This window comes from Cupressus sempervirens, chromosome 2, assembly GCF_028749045.1.
Source record: "Cupressus sempervirens isolate cs-2001-9-10 chromosome 2, ASM2874904v1, whole genome shotgun sequence".
In the NCBI taxonomy this organism is placed as follows: domain Eukaryota; kingdom Viridiplantae; phylum Streptophyta; class Pinopsida; order Cupressales; family Cupressaceae; genus Cupressus; species Cupressus sempervirens.
This window is the reverse complement of record NC_143119.1, coordinates 100,702,078-100,722,497: the sequence shown is the minus strand read 5'-3', so window position 1 is coordinate 100,722,497 and position 20,420 is coordinate 100,702,078. Positions and strand designations below refer to the sequence as shown.

The 20,420-nt window shown below is 33.4% G+C and overlaps 1 protein-coding gene across 1 annotated transcript; it reads left to right on the top strand.

Annotated features, from left to right (window-relative positions):
* The first annotated feature begins 10,745 nt into the window (after positions 1-10,745).
* LOC149571225 (uncharacterized) lies at positions 10,746-12,279 on the top strand. Its single transcript, XM_089808681.1, has one exon. It carries the CDS (start codon positions 10,958-10,960, stop codon positions 12,023-12,025), a length of 1,068 nt encoding a protein of 355 aa, XP_089664807.1. The 5' UTR covers positions 10,746-10,957; the 3' UTR covers positions 12,026-12,279.
* The last annotated feature ends 8,141 nt before the right edge of the window (positions 12,280-20,420 follow it).

Sequence of the window (20,420 nt, the reverse complement as noted above, 5' to 3'; positions counted from 1 at the left end):
TGTGATGTGTAGAGCTTGAACTGGGGTCAAGCTACAACTTTTGAGCGCTGACCTTTAGATCCTCATAAATTTTATTCAATTTTCCTTTTATTTCCTTTGTATACTTGGTAACATCACATAGCTTAGCAAAAAGAGATGTTACATTTGTGAAAGAATTTACAAGATTTTCCAAAATTGAGGAGAGTTCTACCTAATGTATGGTAATTTGCTGAGCAATGTGCTCAAGTACTTTATTGTCAAACTTTTTCTCTACTTTCTCTATAAGCTTATCTTGGCCAGTGGAGTCCTCATTGAATTTATTTACTGCCTCTTCTAACTGTAACAAAATATGTTGAGATGAATCAACATCCACACCTATAGCCTCTGTCAAGATGTTCTTAGCACTTTCTATGATTCTGAATTCCCTGTCTATTTCTTCTCTGAGCTACTTCTGCTTAGCCTTCTTCTCAAGTAGCTGGCTAACTAATCTCATTTACTCCACAGTAGCATTATCAAAATCTAACTTGGGGATTTCAATCTCCCTGTTGAGATCAATATCTTCCTCAATCTTTTCCACTAATCAAAATTTTAAGTTGTGTCTTTGATTCAACTTCTAACATTGATGCTTTGGACTTTGAAACAGAAACACTGGTAGAAATAGTAGGGCTTGCAGTAAAAAATTGTATGGTGCCTACTGATGGAATGCTAACTGGAGCACTAAAAGATTCCAAAATTGATGTAATTATAGGTGGAATTTTGATAGAAGTATTTACAATAGAAGAACTTACTGGAGCATGTAAAGTTGAAGTAGACAAAACTATAGAACTAGATGATGCACTTACTGTTGATGGTCCTGAATTGGGAGCTGAAGAAGAGGAGGGCTACAGCTTAATGGATGAAGTGGTAGACACTTCCATTAGTGATACTTGGAGCTAAGAGGGAGAAAAGATTGATTGGGCAGATGATGTATCTGTTGTGGTCACAATCGCACTTGCTGAAGTTGTCTCCATGCCTGATGATGTTTTTATTACTAGAGAGTGAGGAAGGGAGGCTATGACAACCGCCGCTATCCTAACTGGATCACTTTCTTCTTCTTCTTCTTCCCTATCTTCCTCTTTCTCTTCTTCACCATCCTTCATCAACTCTTGATATTCTTCAACATCAATGGTGACACAAGGAGTATTGTCTTCTTCATTATCTTCATCCTTGTCACTATCATCATTGATTTCTACTAGATTCTCACTAGGTTTGTGCAGATCATAAGAATTTTTCCACATAGATGTAGCATCCTTGACTACATGCTCAATATCTTTTACCAAAATTAAACAAGTATGAAATCTGATGGTCATGTTATATTCATTTTTCTTCATGGCTTCCTTTACCTCAGCATTGGTAAGGTTCGGTAACAACTATCTCAAAGATTGTTCATATATGTCCTTGGCTATTTGCATTGTTGATTCCCATCTTGGTTTTGATCTTACTAATAATTCATTAGAAATTTGAGGTGCAATTTGATTAGGGGAATATTTCCATTTTCCCATCTTTGTCAGTACTAACTCCTCAATCTACATCTTCTCTGGATTAGTTCTAGTTTCATATTTCAATGCTTTGAAATTTGTAATACCAACACCTTCTTCCAATTGCTTTATTCTTTCTTGTAAGGTGAGAGGGGGCTTACTAAATACAATTTCACTACCTCCTTTCTTCTTGGATCTTCTGATGAATACACCTTTAGAGGGCTTGGGTGGCTTGGTGATGATTTCCTTGCCTTTCTTTCTCATAGGCTCTTGTTCCTTTTCTAATTCTTCTTCTTCATTCTCAGATTCTTCATCTTCACCTTTGGCCTCAATAATCGTAAGAGGATCACTTTTTGTTTTCAATTTGGATGTCATCCTCTTACCTTTATTTACCGCCTATGGAAGCTTAATCTTAAGTTCTATTATGGTTTTAGCTTCATCATATGTTCCAAAGATAGGTTCCTTTGGATCTATAGGCTCATTCACCAGGGCTTCAATTATATCCTTTGTTTCATCAATATTAATCTCATAAGTAATAGGTTTCACCCATACTATTTTAGGCCTTACTGCCTGAATGTATAGTCTATCACAGTCAACCATAAATCAGACATCATCCTTGTAGTCTTCCACCAATTTTAGGGGAATCTGAAACCTATTATTCATCTTTTCCTTAAAAGCTTCAAAATAGTTTTCCATTATGCTATCAAAAATTTCACCCATTTCTATAATAAACTCATTAATCTTGTACAAAAATGGAGTGTCCTTTCTCCATATACCACTATTCCTTTGGAGGGGAAAAATTTCTGAACATAAAAGAACAAACAAGTCAATAGAGAACCAAATTTATACAAATTATTCTTCAAGGTCCTAATGCTTTCCATGTTCTTATTCATTTGCTTCAACATTAAATCTGTTGAGTCATATTCCAAATTCTTCTTAACAACCTTATATGCTAGGTCAACTACTTCACATAGCACACTATTCAGTCGACTAGAGCTATATATCTTATGCGCAATAATATGAATGCCAAATTTGAGTTCCATATCAAATACATTGCTAATTTTTAATCCTCTGTTGTCCCACTTAGCTAGGGTTTTATTTTGAAGCTCATCCCATCCTAAGGTTTTGTGACTTTGACCTTGTTAAGTATAGGGAGACCCATAATTCTATGAATCATTTTGTTCGTAATCAGAACTAGCTACTCTAACCACAATTGACTATTATGGACTCAGCTCAAGATATACCTAATCCATTTTATCTGAAAGTTTCTTAGCAGGTAAAGAATATGGGTTAAGCCTTTCTCCTCTAAGTGTTTATGCTCAGGCTTAAGAGTTCCATCCACACAGAGTTCACCTAGGGCACTATCCATTTCTAGGGTTCCTATCTCTTGTACAACACATTTGAAATGAGTATGAATATCATTGATAAGGAGTACCTTTGGTGGAATTTGTGACTAAGCTCCATTGGGGTCGATGGATTCTACAATCACTGGCACCAATTTGAAATTTAGAGCTTTCCATTTAATGCCTCACACCAACATCTCCAATCCTTTATTTGCCTTGCCACTACTACTGGTGAATGTCATGATCACTTAGTAGACTGAGAAAATTCCTCAAAAAACTTTACTACAAATTATGCTCAAGATTGTTGGAATGCTCTGCAAATTGCTTTGCTCTGAATATGTTGAAATCACAGTGGAAATGAAGTTGAAATTCTACCTTTTGATGAAAATTTCCCATTAATGATTGGTACAATGAGTGCCATAATGACATAGTGCTTGACAGGCTGTCATCCAATATCTATGCAGATTACTCGGTAGAAGCTTGTAGCTCAACAGCCAAACAAAACTTTGTTACTCCTGACCTCGCTCGATATGATCTAACCTTGCTCAGTGAATACTGATGCTGAACTTTTGTGATCCCTTTATATCTAGAATATTGATTTGGATCTTTTGCTTCCTTTCTATTGGAACTGTTTGAGATATGACCTTGAAAATACAGTTCTAGTTCTTTCCTTAAGAACTTAATTGGAAATGGTGGAGTCATCCACTTCTTAAGTGACTGGACCATCATCATTTGAACTAGCTTGCTCGATAGATTTGGGAATCCACTTCAACTCTACCTATATTCATGCAATTCTTAGCTATATGACCAAGTTCAGTACATGTGTAAGATCTTATTGTAGTATCCTTTCTTCTCAAGTGATGTCTAGCACAATTTATGCCAATGTGTCCATATTCTTCACAGTAGTGACATCTACACCAAGTATTGTAGTCCCAACCAAATATTGCCTTTACAAATTGTTCAACTAGATTAAATGGTTTAGATCTTCATTCAGATGCCTTGTGACCTTGTTTCTTGCATTTGTGACATTTTCCTTCAAACTTTGATTTCTCCTTGTATTCATTAGCTTTATGACCATGTTGACTACAATTGTAGCATTTTCCATTGAATTTTTCCTTTCCATTACTCCAACATTTATTTGATGTATGACCTATCTTATCATAGTAATTGCAAGTAGGTCTTTGATTCCATTGAGCACCTTGTTTAGAGGATTCACATTCTTCTTTTTATCCAAGTCCTGCTTTGCCCTTTTGCCTATAAAGATTCTTCTTATTTTGCTTATTCAATTGATCCATGTCTGCTTGGGATTTCATTATTCTTTCATTGAGTTGCTTTTCAGAATTTAGATCAACTTTCAACCTTTCATTGATTTTCCTTTTAGTGCTTAAATCATTCCTTAACCTTTCATTTTTAGACCTCAGACTCGTGATTTCCTCATTTGCATTGGAGAGCTAATTGATGAGACTTTATTACTGAAGGGATTGATTTTGAGTTTCATCATTCCTTGCCTCCAAGTCTTCATTTGCCTTATTTTTTTGCTCCAAAATTTCACACAATTTATTGTTTGAATTTCCTTTTCTCTTTTCAATTTTCTTACCTCTTCTTTCAGGGAGCCATTCTTTTCTAGGAGTTCTTTGATTGTATCATTTGCTTCATCTGAACTGCTTGAAGGGAAAAATTCTTCAATCTTCTCTTCAACATACTAGTGGTCATTCATCTATTTTGCAAGTTCCTTCCTTCTTTTTAGGGATTAGGAAAGATGCACTTTTTCTTACTTGAGTTGAGCTATGGCCATCTCTAGATCTAGCTTCTCATTGTCAATAGCTTTGTCAAGTCTAAATATCTCCATTATCCTTGATCTTTTCTCAAGCTATCAAACTTTATCCTAAGAACCACAAAGCTTTGATAACAATTGTTGGAAATAATCAAGACTAGCTAGGTTACTGAGAGGGGAGGGGTGAACCAATAACCTCAAAACTTTTGACAAAATTCAGCACTTAATAACATAATCCATTCACCATTAACTGGAAGCACAAAACACTTTGGACACAATATATGGTGACCCAGAAACCTTTCAAATAGAAAGTAAAACTAGGGTGAAGATGATATCCACAAAACTTCAATACTGTAGTATAAAGTTGGCATGTTAAGGCTTACAATGATCACTTCTAATGATCTACCCTGTTAGGAGCAATTAGGACTGCTAGGTCCACTTTGTTAGAGGTTTTACAAACATACAATTAAGTATGCACTCGGTAAAGAGATTTAAGAAAAGACTATAAAATCTACCCTATTAAAGGATTTGAAGTTGATTCACCTATTAGGATGAAATAGTAGATCTAACTTACAACTAAATTGCTGATTTAGATCCTTGAAATGCTTATCACCTCTTTGTGATAGATGAAACTTGACTGCTCCTGATTTGACCTTGCTATATACTTTGCTTTGCTACTGATTCACATTTGCATTCTCATGCATCAAAACATTACATTCACTTCTTCATTCTTCATGCTTGGGTATGATACAATACATTACATATATACCATCCCAATTCTCATATTTACAAGGTCAGCCAAAACACAAGATAGCACCAATATTACTGAGTTAGCCCAAATGTAGAAATTTGGGTTTTGTAAGCTGACTTTTGTGAATTTCTGATACTTGGCATCCACTGCATTACTCGACATCATCATGCATTCAGTAGAAGTAGAGGCTCAGTCCATACTAATCACTCAATGTAGCTTGGAACTTGGTGAACATTGGAGACTCAGTAGATATAGTGGCACTTGGTAGAAATTGAATTCCATGTTTACCATGCTTGCACTCAATAAACACTACTCATCCCATCACTCAGTTAACACTAGCTTCACATCACAAGAACTGATGGCTCCATAGACACTGTGAAGCTCGATAACCACTGAACTACTTGGTCTGAACTATTGGACTTCGCACTGCCTGTATACACTTGGTAACCACTGGAATGTTCAATATGAACTGTGAAACTTGGTAGCCACTGAATTGCTCGGTAAACACTAGAGACTGAATGAAGAGCTTGGTAACCATACAAAATCTGAATAAATGTTGTCACTAATAATAAACATGACTTGATGCCAAAAGAAAAGATCTTACCTCTATCACACTCCTTGGAGTAGGCCATTCAAGGATAGCCTTCACTTTCTCTAGTTCCATTTTTAGACCTTTTGGCTAAGACTACTAATCCTAGGTACACCAACTCCTTTACAAAAATGCAATTCTTCAAGTTTTATCGACAACTTTTCTTCCTTCAACTTATCAAACACCTTATGAATATGGATCAAATGCTCCTCCAATATCTTACTAAAGATCAAAATATTATCTAGGTAAACAATAAAAAACTTACCCAGAAACTCCTTCAATACCTTATTCATGAGTCTCATGAAAGTGCTCGGTCCATTGGTTAGCCCAAAAGACATGACTAACTACTCATATAGTCCTTTTTTCTTGAAAGTAGTCTTCCACTCATCACCTTCTCTGATACAAATCTAATGGCATCCACTCTTCATATCTATCTTTTTGAAATACTCAACTCCACTCAAACAGTCCATAATATCATCCATCCTTGGCAATGGAAATATTTACTTGATTGTAATCTTGTTGATAGCATAAGAATCTATGCACATCCTCCTTTCTCCATTCTTCTTTGGTGCTAATAGGGATGGTACAACACATGGACTTAGACTCTCTCGAATCAACCAATTCTGCAACAACTCATGAACTTGTTTGTTCAACTCTTCACTTTTTGCTAGTGTTATTCTATTTGTTTCCTTGTTTGGAAAATTGGCTCCTAGAACCAAATCCATCTAGTGAATGATCTTCCTCATTGGGGGCAATCTGTTAGGTACATTATCTGATACAATATCAAAAAACTCTCCCAACATATATGCAACTTTTGCAAGTACATCCTCTACCTCTTCTTTACTATCTTTTGGAATTATAGAAAAATACATATGCTCACACTTCATACCTTTGAGAAACTTTTTTCAATCAACAAAACATATTCTTGCAACACTACATACTTTTTCTTCTTTCTCCTTCAACGACTTCAACTTATGTTTCACTCCATCCATGTTTAGAGTGTAGGTATTTGCTCACCCATCGTGTACAACATGCCTGTCAAACTACCATGACCTACCCAAAAACATATGACATATGTCCATAGGTATGATATCACAAACTACCTCATCCTGGTAGCTTCCAATCTTGAACTTCACAAAGCACTACTCATTGATCATGACCTTGTGGTCATCTTGTACCCAAGCAATACGATATGGACGTGGGTTTTTCTAACTCTTTAGGTTCAACTTGGTGACCATCATTTCTAACACCAGATTGTCAATACTTCCACCATCAATGATCACAACGCAACACTTATCTTCACCTCTACACCTTGTGCAAAACAAGCTCCTTCTTTGATTAGGTTCATTCTCACCACTTAGTGAGACTCTTTTGTTAACTAGGACTTCTCCTCTTTTAGCATCGTCAAAATGTGAGGATCTAATATCTTCATCAACATGTACAACTCTAGCCTGGCCTTTTGTTCTTTGATCTATCCTTCCTTGGCACTAGGAACATTCAAATGCTCTATGCCCTTCTTCTCTGCAGTGAAAACATTTCCCATGGAAGCCTCCTCGTCCTCTACCTCTTCCTCTCTAATCTCTATTATTCTAATCATGGAAACAATTGGAATTATTTTCCCTATGGTTCTAACTACTACTTCTAGACTCATCCTTGTTCTTTTGATCATCATTACAGCCACCATAAGATTGTTTGCTAGATCTTCCACCGCGACCTCTTCTACTATTCTTGTTGTCAAACTTCTTGCTCATTTTCTCCTCAACTCTTAGGGAAAACTAGTATGCCTCCTCAATACTGTTCAAATGAAGGTCCAAGGTCCCCCTCTCACTAAGAACCTTGGAAACTTGCTACTAGATACCAACAAATTGAGAGAAGCAGTATCTAGTCATCAGACCTCAATGCATAATGCATCAAAGAATCTGATAGAGTTATTGGCCCCATTGCATGAGGTAATTAATATGAAAACTAATGTTTCTATGACTCATGGGATTCTTAAGACCAAGCAAGAACCATTGCTTCATTGAAATATACCATTAGAGTTCAAGGTTGAGAGCTCGATAAGGTCTAAAAATGAATTAAAGGATGTACACAATTTAGTGCAGGAAGTCATGGATAAAATATTTGAACATCCAAAGGTGCTAGAAACTTAATCATATGTCACCAGTAATGGTCAATTGGTGGACATTGAATGAATGAAAGCTAAATTTTTGGCATTTGTAGAAAAAGTTACCAACCCATCAAGCTTCCAGATGTCAAAGATCTTGGAGCGTTCAACAGTGGATTCCATTCTAATGCAAGCATCAGAGAAGCTCCAATCAAAGATCTCTGGAGTTGATGAATTGATAGAAATTCATGATTACTAGATGATTAGAGTTGATAAAATTCTCATCCTAGGTGTCAATGAACTGAAGAATGTAACTGATGCAATGAAAGCATATAAAGCTAAGGCTATGACCCCAAAGAAAAAATTATTATTTGACACTCTCTTTGACAAGTTCCGCCTATTCTCTTTCTCAAGTTCTAATATTGTAGCCATATTCAACATTCCTAGATCAAAGGCTATAGTTTTGTAACTGATGACCCTCTAGCCAATCCTATTACTAGAATGATTCAAAGATACTCTATGGAGTAATCATTAATATAATTGGTCATTCCTATGAAGGCCTATAAATGTAACTTTTTGATGAGCAAATAAGACTAACAAATTATTATCTATGCAAACCCCTATAGCTAGGACTTTTGTGTGACAATTTGCAATCTGCATTTTAATCTTGTTGCTCATTTAAGTCTTGTATTGTGCTTGGGATGAAATATATTATTAATGAAAACTATAAGATTGCAAATAAATTAGGTTTTGTTTCTTTCTTTTTAGTGATTGTAAGCTTTACTTTTCTCATTTACAGTATTCTTTGAATTCCTCTATTCTGTGCAAGTTAGTTCATATGCATTTCATTTCTGTGTGAGAAGTTTGGGATTTGGTTAATGAAAGGGACTAAATAGAAAGCAATCTAAGTATTGTCAAATCTCAGTAAATGAGGCAATCTAGGTGTTGTCTAGTTGACCATACTTTCTCTTCTTATGCAGTGTGCCTTGGTAGATAGTTTTTTTTGCATTGTTGCATCTTTCTTTAGAAGATAGAATACATTTCATTTTAGGTGTCAAATGAGCTTAACAATGACTTAGGTACATTCATATATGTGGAGGTTATGAGTTGTAATATGAAATAGGCCTAGATTGCTTGAAGTGTTAGGCAATCTAGTTATACCTCTTCTGCTCTCTAGTTAAGAGCATTCCCCCAAGTTAGTCTATCTACTAAAAACAAATTCTTTGGAAGTCTTTGTACCACAAGAGAGTTGTACCTTTCAATTAAGGGGTCTCTAATAGATTACTACATTGACCCATTTTGTCGTTAATTGTTTTGTCTTCCACCACTTTGGGCACATTAAGAGTCAAGCCAAAATCTAAGGAAGACAAACTATTAAACAACATAGTCAAAGGGTCATTGTGTTTTGATTCTATTCGTATAGACTCAACTTATGTTTAGTCCATGTCTATATCAGAGAAATGGGTTTTTGGTTTAAAATATTATTGTTCTACTACCATTAAGGATCTTGATTCTTGTCCAATATTGCCATATTTAATTTATGGAAATGGTAATGCATATCACAAATAAAATTGTACATTTCCACCTATTGCTACAATCTAACATCCAGATGGCTTAAACATCACACACTTAGGCTTGATTTCTAGACTAAAAGTGTTAAATAGTCAAATTTGACTTATTTTTCCAAGCTTAATTTCTTCCTTAGTGTGTGATGCTTAAGGGTGGTCATGTGTCTAGATAACTACACTCTATATTAAGGTAGAAGTCAAACAATTATCACATTCACGATATATGCTTTCGCTAGGAATATTGCTAATCTAATATAGCTCTTTTTATAATTCATATCAGTAAGACAACTCTAGCATCATTACATAACTTTTAACATATGCTATATACTCAGGCATCCTTAAACATCACACATGAAGGAGAAAATTAAGCTTGAAAAAAATAAGTCAACTTTGACTATTTAACACTTTTAGTGTTGGAATGAAATTTATATGATGTTTAAGGTGTGCTATATACTCAACCTTTAACTGTAACTCTTTTATTATCCTTAATAATATGATTATTGTGTATCACCTTATTCTTTTATTATCCTTAATAGTATAATTATCGTATATCTCCTTAATCTACCATATAAATTATTTTTCCAACCTACTATTCATGAACAAAGTGACATAGAAAGGGTCAATCTGAGGTAAGACAATTTTCAATTTCAATTCGAAAGTATGGTTTGGGGGTCATCTCTTCATTTCCATTAGTCTCGCGGTATCATCAAAATATAAAATAAAAATAAAACGTTAAAAAGGCTCTATATCTATGGGCTGAAAGGAAGAATTATCTAGTTGTAAGCTCATTTCAAACTATTGAAACAAGTTAGGTAGCGAGCTTGCTTTGATCTTATTGTACTATTCTTTCTTAATTGGGTAAACTAAGAGCTACATTTAACAACTCTTACAGCGGATTGGAACAGAAGTGATTGATTAAAAATAAAATCGTCTAAGAAAATGACAGTGAACACAAGAAGTGAGCCATACCTCTCTATTATAATCTTCTAACATCAAGACAGCAAAATGCTTGCGCACACAAGCAAAACTGAACGCAAACCATGGAATCTTTAGAAAAACACAAGAGGTCTAATATGGACAGAAAAACGCTTACAAAGGAGAAGCTCAAATATATTGGACAGAAGAATGCTTACAATGGAGAAACTAAAGAGGGAAGCAACGGTGGAGTTGTAGCTGAAAAAAAAACGTAGTCCTGGAGTCAAGTAAATTGGAATAGTTTAACGTCCCTTACAAGTCACCTTTCTCTTCCCTACAAATCCAGCACCACTCATTTATAATCCTCCATCTCCCACTCTCATTTACAAGCAAATATCCAATCCCCAACAATCATCAATGGCATTCTTTAAACCCAATGTTTTTAGCAATCTTCCTGAGCCACTATTCAAGCATTTCCCAATACCTTCTCATCCCCTGCCGCCACCCACCTACTCTCCGCCGCCACCGCCGAAATACCACTCACCGCCGCCGCCGAAATACCACTCTCCCCCGCCGCCACCTACCCACTCTCCATCGCCACCGCCGAAATACCACTCTCCACCGCCGCCGCCTAAATACCACTCTCCGCCGCCGCCGCCACACATTCTTCCGCCGCCTTTTCACCCACACCCACGTCCGCCGCCGCCGCCCGCAATTCCTCCTCCGGATCACAACATCATTATTATCATTGTAATCGGCGTGTCCGGTTTATTTCTGTTTGCTTTTCTGTTTTGTTTCGTGTGCTGTTTTGTGAAGAAGAAGATGAGAAAGCCTTGCCCACCATCTTCTACCGTTGTAGAGGAAAAATTCGAGGCAGTGAAGTTTAAAATAGAGGAGAAAATCGAACATAAGCCCGGCGGGCGTGATGAAGTAGTTGTAAAGGTGGAGGAAGATATTGTGGAACTGAAAGAGACGATTCGTAAAGATAAAGAGGAGGGTAAAGAGGAGATTGTTCATCACAGCAATAGCAATGGAATTGCAAAAGAGCACGATGAGAGTGGCGAAACTAAGAACAAAGAAGCTGATGATGATCTGTTCGACATCGAACATAAGGCCGGCGGGCGTGATGAAGCAGTTGTAAAGGTGGAGGAAGATATTGTGGAACTGAAAGAGACGATTCGTAAAGATGAAGAGGAGGGTAAGGAGGAGATTGTTCATCACAGCAACAGCAGTGGAATCGCAAAAGAGCACGATGCGAGTGGCGAAACTAAGAACAAAGAAGACGACGATCTGTTCGACATCGAACCTGAGGAAAATATTGTGGAACTGGAAGAGACGATTCGTAAAGATAAAGACGAGGGTAAAGAGGAGATTGTTCATCACAGCAACAGCAGTGGAATCGCAAAAGAGCACGATGCGAGTGGCGAAACTAAGAACAAAGAAGCTGACGATGATCTGTTCGACATTGAACCTTCTAAACATTAATTCATATCCAGTATATAAAATGGAGGGAATAATGGCATTTCAAGAAGGTGATTGTTTCCGGTCAAGGAGAGAATCACATTTCATGTGAATTTCTGTATCAAAAACGTTACGGATTGCGGAATTCATCAATAATGAATCTATGTCAGATATAAACGTAATAAAGTAATGTGCAAACGGTTTCTGGTATTGCACTATGCTTGACCACCAATTGTTCTTTTTTATTAATAGAAAACGTTGAAAGTGGTATGAATTAATGATTGTTAAGTTAGGATGGGATTATTTTTACTGTTAAAATTGATGAGATCCTCTTGACCTAGTGGTTAAATTGTTTTGGCTATTGAACATTTTTAGTAGGAGTTTGTAGAGTTGGTGGCAGTATTTTGTGTAGCTGGTGGTCCAAAGTCCCCCACCCCCTCCTTTCCTTTTCGTGTTTAAATAAGTAAAAGTTCCTACATAGGAAGAATGAGTCTTTGTTTGACCTTTGTGACTTTTGTAGTTTGTTGAACTCACTAATTCATGAACAATAGAATAATTTCAATAGTTATTGTTAGAATAAATAAGAATATAATTAGTTAAATAGATAATCTAGAGTTATATTAGAACTCTATTTCTTTTTAGATATTGTTGAATTTCATTTGAATTCTAATTTTTCTAAATTAAATACTTACTTTCTTATGTCTATTTAAATGAGTTCTCACCTCTTTTAAATATATTTTGTGTGTTATAGACTAGCTTTCTCTCTCAAATAATGTCTATAGAGAGGCTCCTCTATTGTTGACAATTGCGCATTTCACCATTTTTAAAGTAGTTATTCTTTAATTAAGTCGAGAGGCTTTCTAAGTGGCATCATTCATGGTTGTAAACTTTTAACATTTTTTAAACAAATTGGTGTTCATTTAAGAGTCCAAAATTTTATATTTATTTTTAAGAATTAACATCTATTTATTGTTACACAATGTGTGCCATATTTTCGTCTGGCATAATTCTTGAATGTGTGTTGCTAAGCTAACGGTGAATGTACATGGATGAGTGGAAGAATATTCTATTTTAATAAATTTATTACATGATGCTATCTTTAATAGCAACCATGCAACAATTTTAAAGAAATCTTTCTAGCAAATTTCTAAAAATAAATATGAAATAATTTCAAAACTCTTGCACAATTGTTCCCAGCACTAAAAGAAAGTATATTTTGGTTGCATATTGTAACCCATGACAGTTTGGATAGAAATATTCAGCCACTTGTCAAATGTAAAATGAAATGTAACTTGTGTGTTTTCTCTGTTGACTCTTGACTTTGACCAGCATTAAAAGAGTGTCTCTTACTATGTTGGTATTTTATGTTGTTTGTAGAAATATTTGTTCATTTCTTATTGTTGAAGCTTCCATTACAAAATCTTACATGTTAATAATTTATTTCATATGCTTCATTTGTTATCCATCCCTCACCTTACACGTCACTATTTCCTCTTCATGGTGTTGTTGTGCATTATGCTATACATTTATTTACAAAAAAATTGAGTACTGTTGTAACTATTTTTGCATTTTTGCACCCAATTTTTAATGATTGCAACTCAGAAATAACAGATGTTTATTAAATGTAAACCTTCTTATTTGGATTGCTATGACTCATCCTTTGCAAAAATAAACATTGTCTAAAAACTTTCATTATTATAATGCTAAAATTATATTGAAATTAAAGAGGGGCTTAACATTACATTCCATCTTTAGTCTTACATTAAAATAGAGAATATATGAAATAGCCATGCACTGTGGACAAAGGAAAGAGACATCTATAAAGTCCATATTCTTATATCATTTGTGATATTGGGTTAGATGTTTGTACATGTTATAGGTAAAAATCAACACAAGCTATTTCCTTTTTGGTTTCTTTCGATCTATTTTTCTAAGCATATTCTATTGTAGGAAAACTTATTTTGTTTTCTTCAATCCAACATTTTAATTTGCAGAAGAGCTGGTATTTATGATCATTGACAACCCAAGAAGATTGTGTTTAAAGGTATGATATACATGTCTCTATTAGCAAAATTTCTTTGTTGGATAACTAGCATCACCATAAGATGCTCGTCAAAACAATTTTTAATCTATTTTCCATGTAATAGAATAAATTTTGTTTAAATCTATTAAAATTTGATCAAAATCAATGACCATTGGGAAATAGAATCGAATATAATTTATAAAACAAACTTAAAAAACTTAAATGGGTTTATTCCACAAACTAATATTTTCTTGCAACAAAAACTTTGGGCTTTTATTATTGATATAGAAGCAATCTTAATGCAATCCTTTTGCCTCACATGAATAGCATGGAATTATCACTAAGGAATATCTTTCCAATCCCCCATGTGTAAGTTGTTTGATGAGTATTTTTATGTTGCTGTGTATTTGTGTATTTTGTATATTGTCTACATATTTGTGTGTTTTGTATATTGTGCCCCCTTCATACATGCTACTTGCGCAAGCCTCTTTGTCTCTCAAGATGTGAGGCATCAAATCAAAATTTATAATGACTATGCCAACCTTTGCAGCAACTCTCCTACACATGTTTATTGATTGTCATTATTTTGTCGTATTTGATGTTTCCATCTCAAGCTGGAGTCAAATGTACACTTACTTGCAAACCATTTACACATTTATTTTTTAGTTGCATAGAAGTGACCTTTGTCCAAGGAGATAATGTGGACCATCTGCATTTGTTGATTGAGATTTTTATGACTATCTATGTTCTTACATCAAAGTCCAACCTTTTGATATCTATGATTTTAAAAATTTAGAAGATTGAGGCTTTGAGTTTAGACCAACGAAATCATAAATCTGAATGATTATTTCATTTCAGACTCCAATATCATGCTAAGAATTTAGATTGATTTTATTTCAGTTAGATTGATTTTATGTGGATCTGGCTCTATTGTTGTTTTTACATTGCTATCATGACTTTTTATTTTTATAGTTATAACGCCCTCGTAATATATTTAATAGTATTTCATTTAATGTGACAAATTATTTTTTCCCCAAACATTATAAATGTTGCCATGTCATTTGGCTAACACTCCAATAATAGACATTTCAAATATTTGAGACTTTAAATTATTATATATATGCTTTTAATATATTAATTTTATTGTTAGAGACATCTTATATAAAATTGTTAGTGTATATAAAAAAAGATCTGGAAGGTTATTAGTTCCCTTAAATAAACACAACTATGCACTTAAGTCCTCAAGTAACATGTTCCCTTAAAATTAAAAAGAAACTAAATTCGCATTCAATAAATAAGATGTTCTAACAAGATAAATAACTATATAATACAAATCATATCCTCATTGGAAATTAAATCATACCAACCTCCATAGAGCTAAGCATCTTTCTAATGTGGTGCTCTCTTCTATTTCTTTGGCTTATACGATATTGAACATATTCTAAATCTATGTAAGGCTAAATTGTCATTTCCCATACCAAGATAAAACATACTTTTTTCATAAGATAAATCAATTAACTAAAAAGGTAAATGAGTTTAAATAGCATAAATAACGACTCTGCTACATGGGAGGCTTAATAGATGCTTTTAAGTAGGGAATATTTATAGAAAGTATTGTTTATTTCTGTTTTATATTTAGATTGATAATTTTAATTTTCACTAACATTTTTGTTATTTTTGTTTTAGAAAATAAAGTAACATTTTATATTTTTCTTTCTAGTAATTTTTAAGAGAAATTTAATATCATTATTTTGAAATTTTTGTGCGTCTATTGATAAATAATAAATGTTTATTTCTCAATTCATAGTAAATGTCAATAAATTTATAGATTTATCAATTTTCTTATTACTTGATTTTTATTTGATTGAAAAATAAAATATACTTTTTACCATGTATATCATATTAAGTATGTATTAACTTCTTTTAAAATATATATATAAATTTGATCACCGTGAAATTATTATTTACTTCTTTTTATAAATTAAATTTAATATTAGTTTTAATTTATGTAAGAATTTTGAAAACATAACATTGTAGAATTATCATTATTATGTGTGATTTTAAATTTTGAGAGTTATAGTTACTTTTAGAAAATAAATTGAAATTTTGGATATTACTTTTTCATAATTTTTGTAGATTAATTTTTTTTTGTTAAATGAAAGGTTGCATTTGCAGGTTTATTATAAGAAAGATTTGTTTTTTGTTTTCTACTTATAGAGGGAATGCCATAGCATTTGAATGTATATTTATTATTACTAGTGATTTTAATAGTTACCTTCATTAAATATTTTTATTTACAAATACTTTGTCCTTGGAATAGTTTGATACTCGTTTACATTAAATAATTTAAACATGGACTACAATGTTGCCATATTTTTTGTCAAATTTTAGTTCCTTTCTATAAATGCATGGTTTCGCTCTAATCAATGTACAATACTAACACCTTTTCTTCATCATTATATATTTATCAGAAAATAATTGGATATGGATGTTGAACAAAGTGATTGGGAAATTACTATTTCTACCCCATTGCTTCAAAATGACTCTGTGGAATCTGAAGCGAATATTGGAACCTATTTAGATAAATTGGGAATAGTCATTTTTTAGTGTTGTAAAAGAATTATCAATTAATTGCATACTGTGAGCCTAAATGTTACTGGTCTTGAAGATTTTCAAATCTTGCAAATGCAAGAGTATACAAAGGAAATTCATGAGACATGGAAGAAAGCATTTGGCTTTTGCGAATTTATGCATGACATCCGCTATGATGAAGAATATTTAAGGAGGGTAACAATAACATCTTTCTCACCAATGAATTCCACATGTTTTTGCACCACTATAATGAAATCTAGCTATGGTGCAATTTAAAAAGTATGATAATTTGATAGTATCAATTTTTGACATATTAATGTATTAAACATGTCAACTTTAAAGGACCTATGTTGTTTTTCCCTTTATGTTATAAATACAAGGGTTTTCTTTTTGTATGTTTATAAATATGCTTATCTAGTGTCATTTTAGTATTATTCTATATCAATTTGTGATTTTTCAAACTATAATTGTAACAATAGACAAAAATTTACGTACCAAAAAATTAATTGAAATTTCTAAACCAACTACGTGTAACATTCTTTGTATAATGTACTAATTTTAATTTTCTTGGATATTTGGTTTCAATTTATTTTAGACATGAATGGACCAACAATGAATTCTGAATCAGAGGAGGAAAGGAGGCAATATCAAATGGAATAATGAAGAGCATATTAGAGATAATACCAGAGAGAGTATCAAAGATGACGATGAGAAAAAATGACAGAATCTCAAAGAGAATAAGATAGAAGGAGTAATGAAGCCTGAAGGTAGAATTATGCTAGACAAGAGTAGATTTATCAGTACAAGAATTGGAATTTGAGAATAGAGAACAAGGAAATAGGAATGCAAATAGTCGACAGAGAACATATGATGAAGTATCTCATGCACCCATACAAGAAATACATGAACTTAAATTAGATTTAAATGAGAGGTGCAATCAACCATTGGCCACAAATACAAGATTGAATCTTTAAAATGAAAATTCAATAACATTAGAACGTGTACTTGAAACACCTAATCTTGCAAGTCAAATTGGGATGAATTTGGGTAGACAAGGGAATTTAGATAATATACAAAACCCAAGTGGAGTTCTTCAAGAAACTTTTTATCAATTCCAAATGTAGTTTCGACAATAATTGGATAGTCTTAAAATGCCGCATATGTGTTACATTTGTCAACAATGTAATCTATGAATGAAAGTATCACACACTTCAAAAGGTTCAATATGTACTAGATGCCAAAAGGAAAGATGAAATAATAGATTCTCTACTTTAAATAAGATGGATCTAGGGCCACAACCTGACGAGCTTGCAAACTTGACTCATGTAGAGGAAATGTTAATTGCTTGTGTCAGTCTCATACTTCAAGTAACACATGCAACTGGCGGTCAATACAAATATAAAGGACACACAATAAGTTTCCCACAAAATATAGAATGTGTTTCCAATATATTTCCACATACAATATATAATTTGCCAATTATTATTGTTTGATAGATAGATCAACATGGAACACACTATAACTTTACTGTGAATAGGGATCATGTCTACAAAGCACTCAAATATAAAGTGGATAATGAAAATTTTTACTCTGATGTTTAGATTAATGAAAATTCTCTCAGTGATCTTCCTAGCAATAGAGATGAAAACATTTTTTTTTCAAATTGAAGACAATCAATATGGAATTTGACACAAATGCAAATGAAGTTGTTTCTTTGGGTCTAGTTTTGGAGACAGATGGAGGAAATGTAATAGAACAAACAACATTAATGGCTTCAAGACCACCTAATACACAAAAGGAAATGGAACTTATACGTGCATGGATCAATAGTCCTGATGCAAACCCAACATCATTGATAGATTGGCCAAGTATTGGTGCATCCCCAATAAATGTGTATGTCATAACAGGATTACTGGATATGGTATTCCCAACATTATTTCTTGATGGAAGTTGTGATTGGTTAGAACCATGGACGAGATGGGTGTATCTCCATGAATTTTTCAAGCACCTATTGAGATATAGAGATCATCATTTTGATAAGCATCCTAGATTTAGATATTTTGTGATGAACATGATCATGAGGCATTGTGCATAGAATTCATCCTTAGTATTTGTGAAACATAACTTTAAATATATGTTGATTGCCATTAATGAGTTGTAGTGAAATATGAAAAATACACCTTAGTCCAATTTGGTAGATAAATTGATGCAATTTGGGACAACACTAAGGGGAACAAGGTCATATTGGGAAAATTCTCGTGCAAAATTAACAAATTTACTTCATTAAATCAGTTGTCCTATGATATTTTTCACATTGAGTGTAGTGGATATGTATTGACCTGATTTGCATGCACTAATGTAGGAACAATAACAAAAAATTCATGAGAAGCTCAGAACTGACAGAAACAAAATATTATAAATTATCCTCACATAGTAGCACACTATATGCACTTAGGACACTCAATGTTCATAAATGAGATTCTAGAAAAGGGAATGAATGTGAAGGATTTTTGGTGTAGATACAAATGGCAGTATAGGGAGTCCCCGCATGTTCATGGATTCATATGGATTGAAGGGACACCTAATATGGACAATATTGATTGGTCAAATGAGGAGGATCACAAATTTGCTGAAAGATATTTTCATTCTATTGTTCATGCATGGAACCCTCCAGAAGATCCTCATTAATGAAATATACAAGTTTTCTTATAAATATTTATATCTACTTATACTTTGATATTATGTAATATACTCATTTTACTTATTTTCAATTGTAGGCATTCCTAAATTTTCAAAAAACACTCATGTCTCAAAAATACAAGACAACTTGCAGAGGTGGATCTAGATAATGATTATGAGGAGATCCCAAACTATGTAGAGCAACATTCAATCTATAAGGAGAGTGTCTGTTTGTGGGAAAAAAAGGGAAAGATGGTTTTTAGGTAACGATAACTTCACAATTATTATTGAACTATAAATAATATTAAGTACAAAAGTTTTGGGGCTAAATATATAACTTTCCTATATTGATTGTAGGTATAATGCTCCTTGGTCACTAAACTTGGGGGGTTCAAGGTTATATGAAGAAATAGAAATCGGTATAAAAAAAATTGAACTAGCGAGAAATGATGACAAAGTTAATTCACATAATTGCCACATACTAAAGCTGTGGAGAGCAAATATATATTAGCAACCTATTCTTTCCAAACATGTTGTGGTAAAACACATTGCCAAGTATGCAACAAAAGTAGAGAAAAGCTTAGAAATACACCACCAAATGTTGATTCACCTCTCCAACATAGAAAACCAAGATTATTTAGTTACATGAGCATATAGGAAACTCCTAACTGAGACAATTATAGAAAGAGACATTGTCACTCAAGAAACATTTTGCATGTTATTAGAGCTCCCACTAGTAGAATGTAGTAGAAGATTTGTCAATCTAAATGTCTCACATGAGATCTTCAAACCTATAAGTGTAAATAATGAAAATGGTAACAATGAAGACAATAATGAAAAACAAACAAAATATTTTCTTGATGGGTACAAAAGTAGAACACTATGTATAGAATTTATTACATTAATTGATGCAACAAGATCATGGATATATAATCCTAAAAGAAGAAGAGAATACAAATGGGAGCCAAGGGAAAAATCAGCAATCATTAGAGTATTCCCTTAATTTATATCTATTCCCTCATGTGATTCAAGTAGATGGGTTGACTTTTGTTTATCAAAGCTATTGCTCTACAAGTCATTCCATGATATAGAACAAGATATTGGTTATGATGATGACTCCATTAT

Coding starts and splice junctions, on each gene's coding strand:
- LOC149571225 (XM_089808681.1), top strand. CDS start 10,958: ATGGCATTCTTTAAACCCAATGTTTTTAGCAATCTTCCTGAGCCACTA.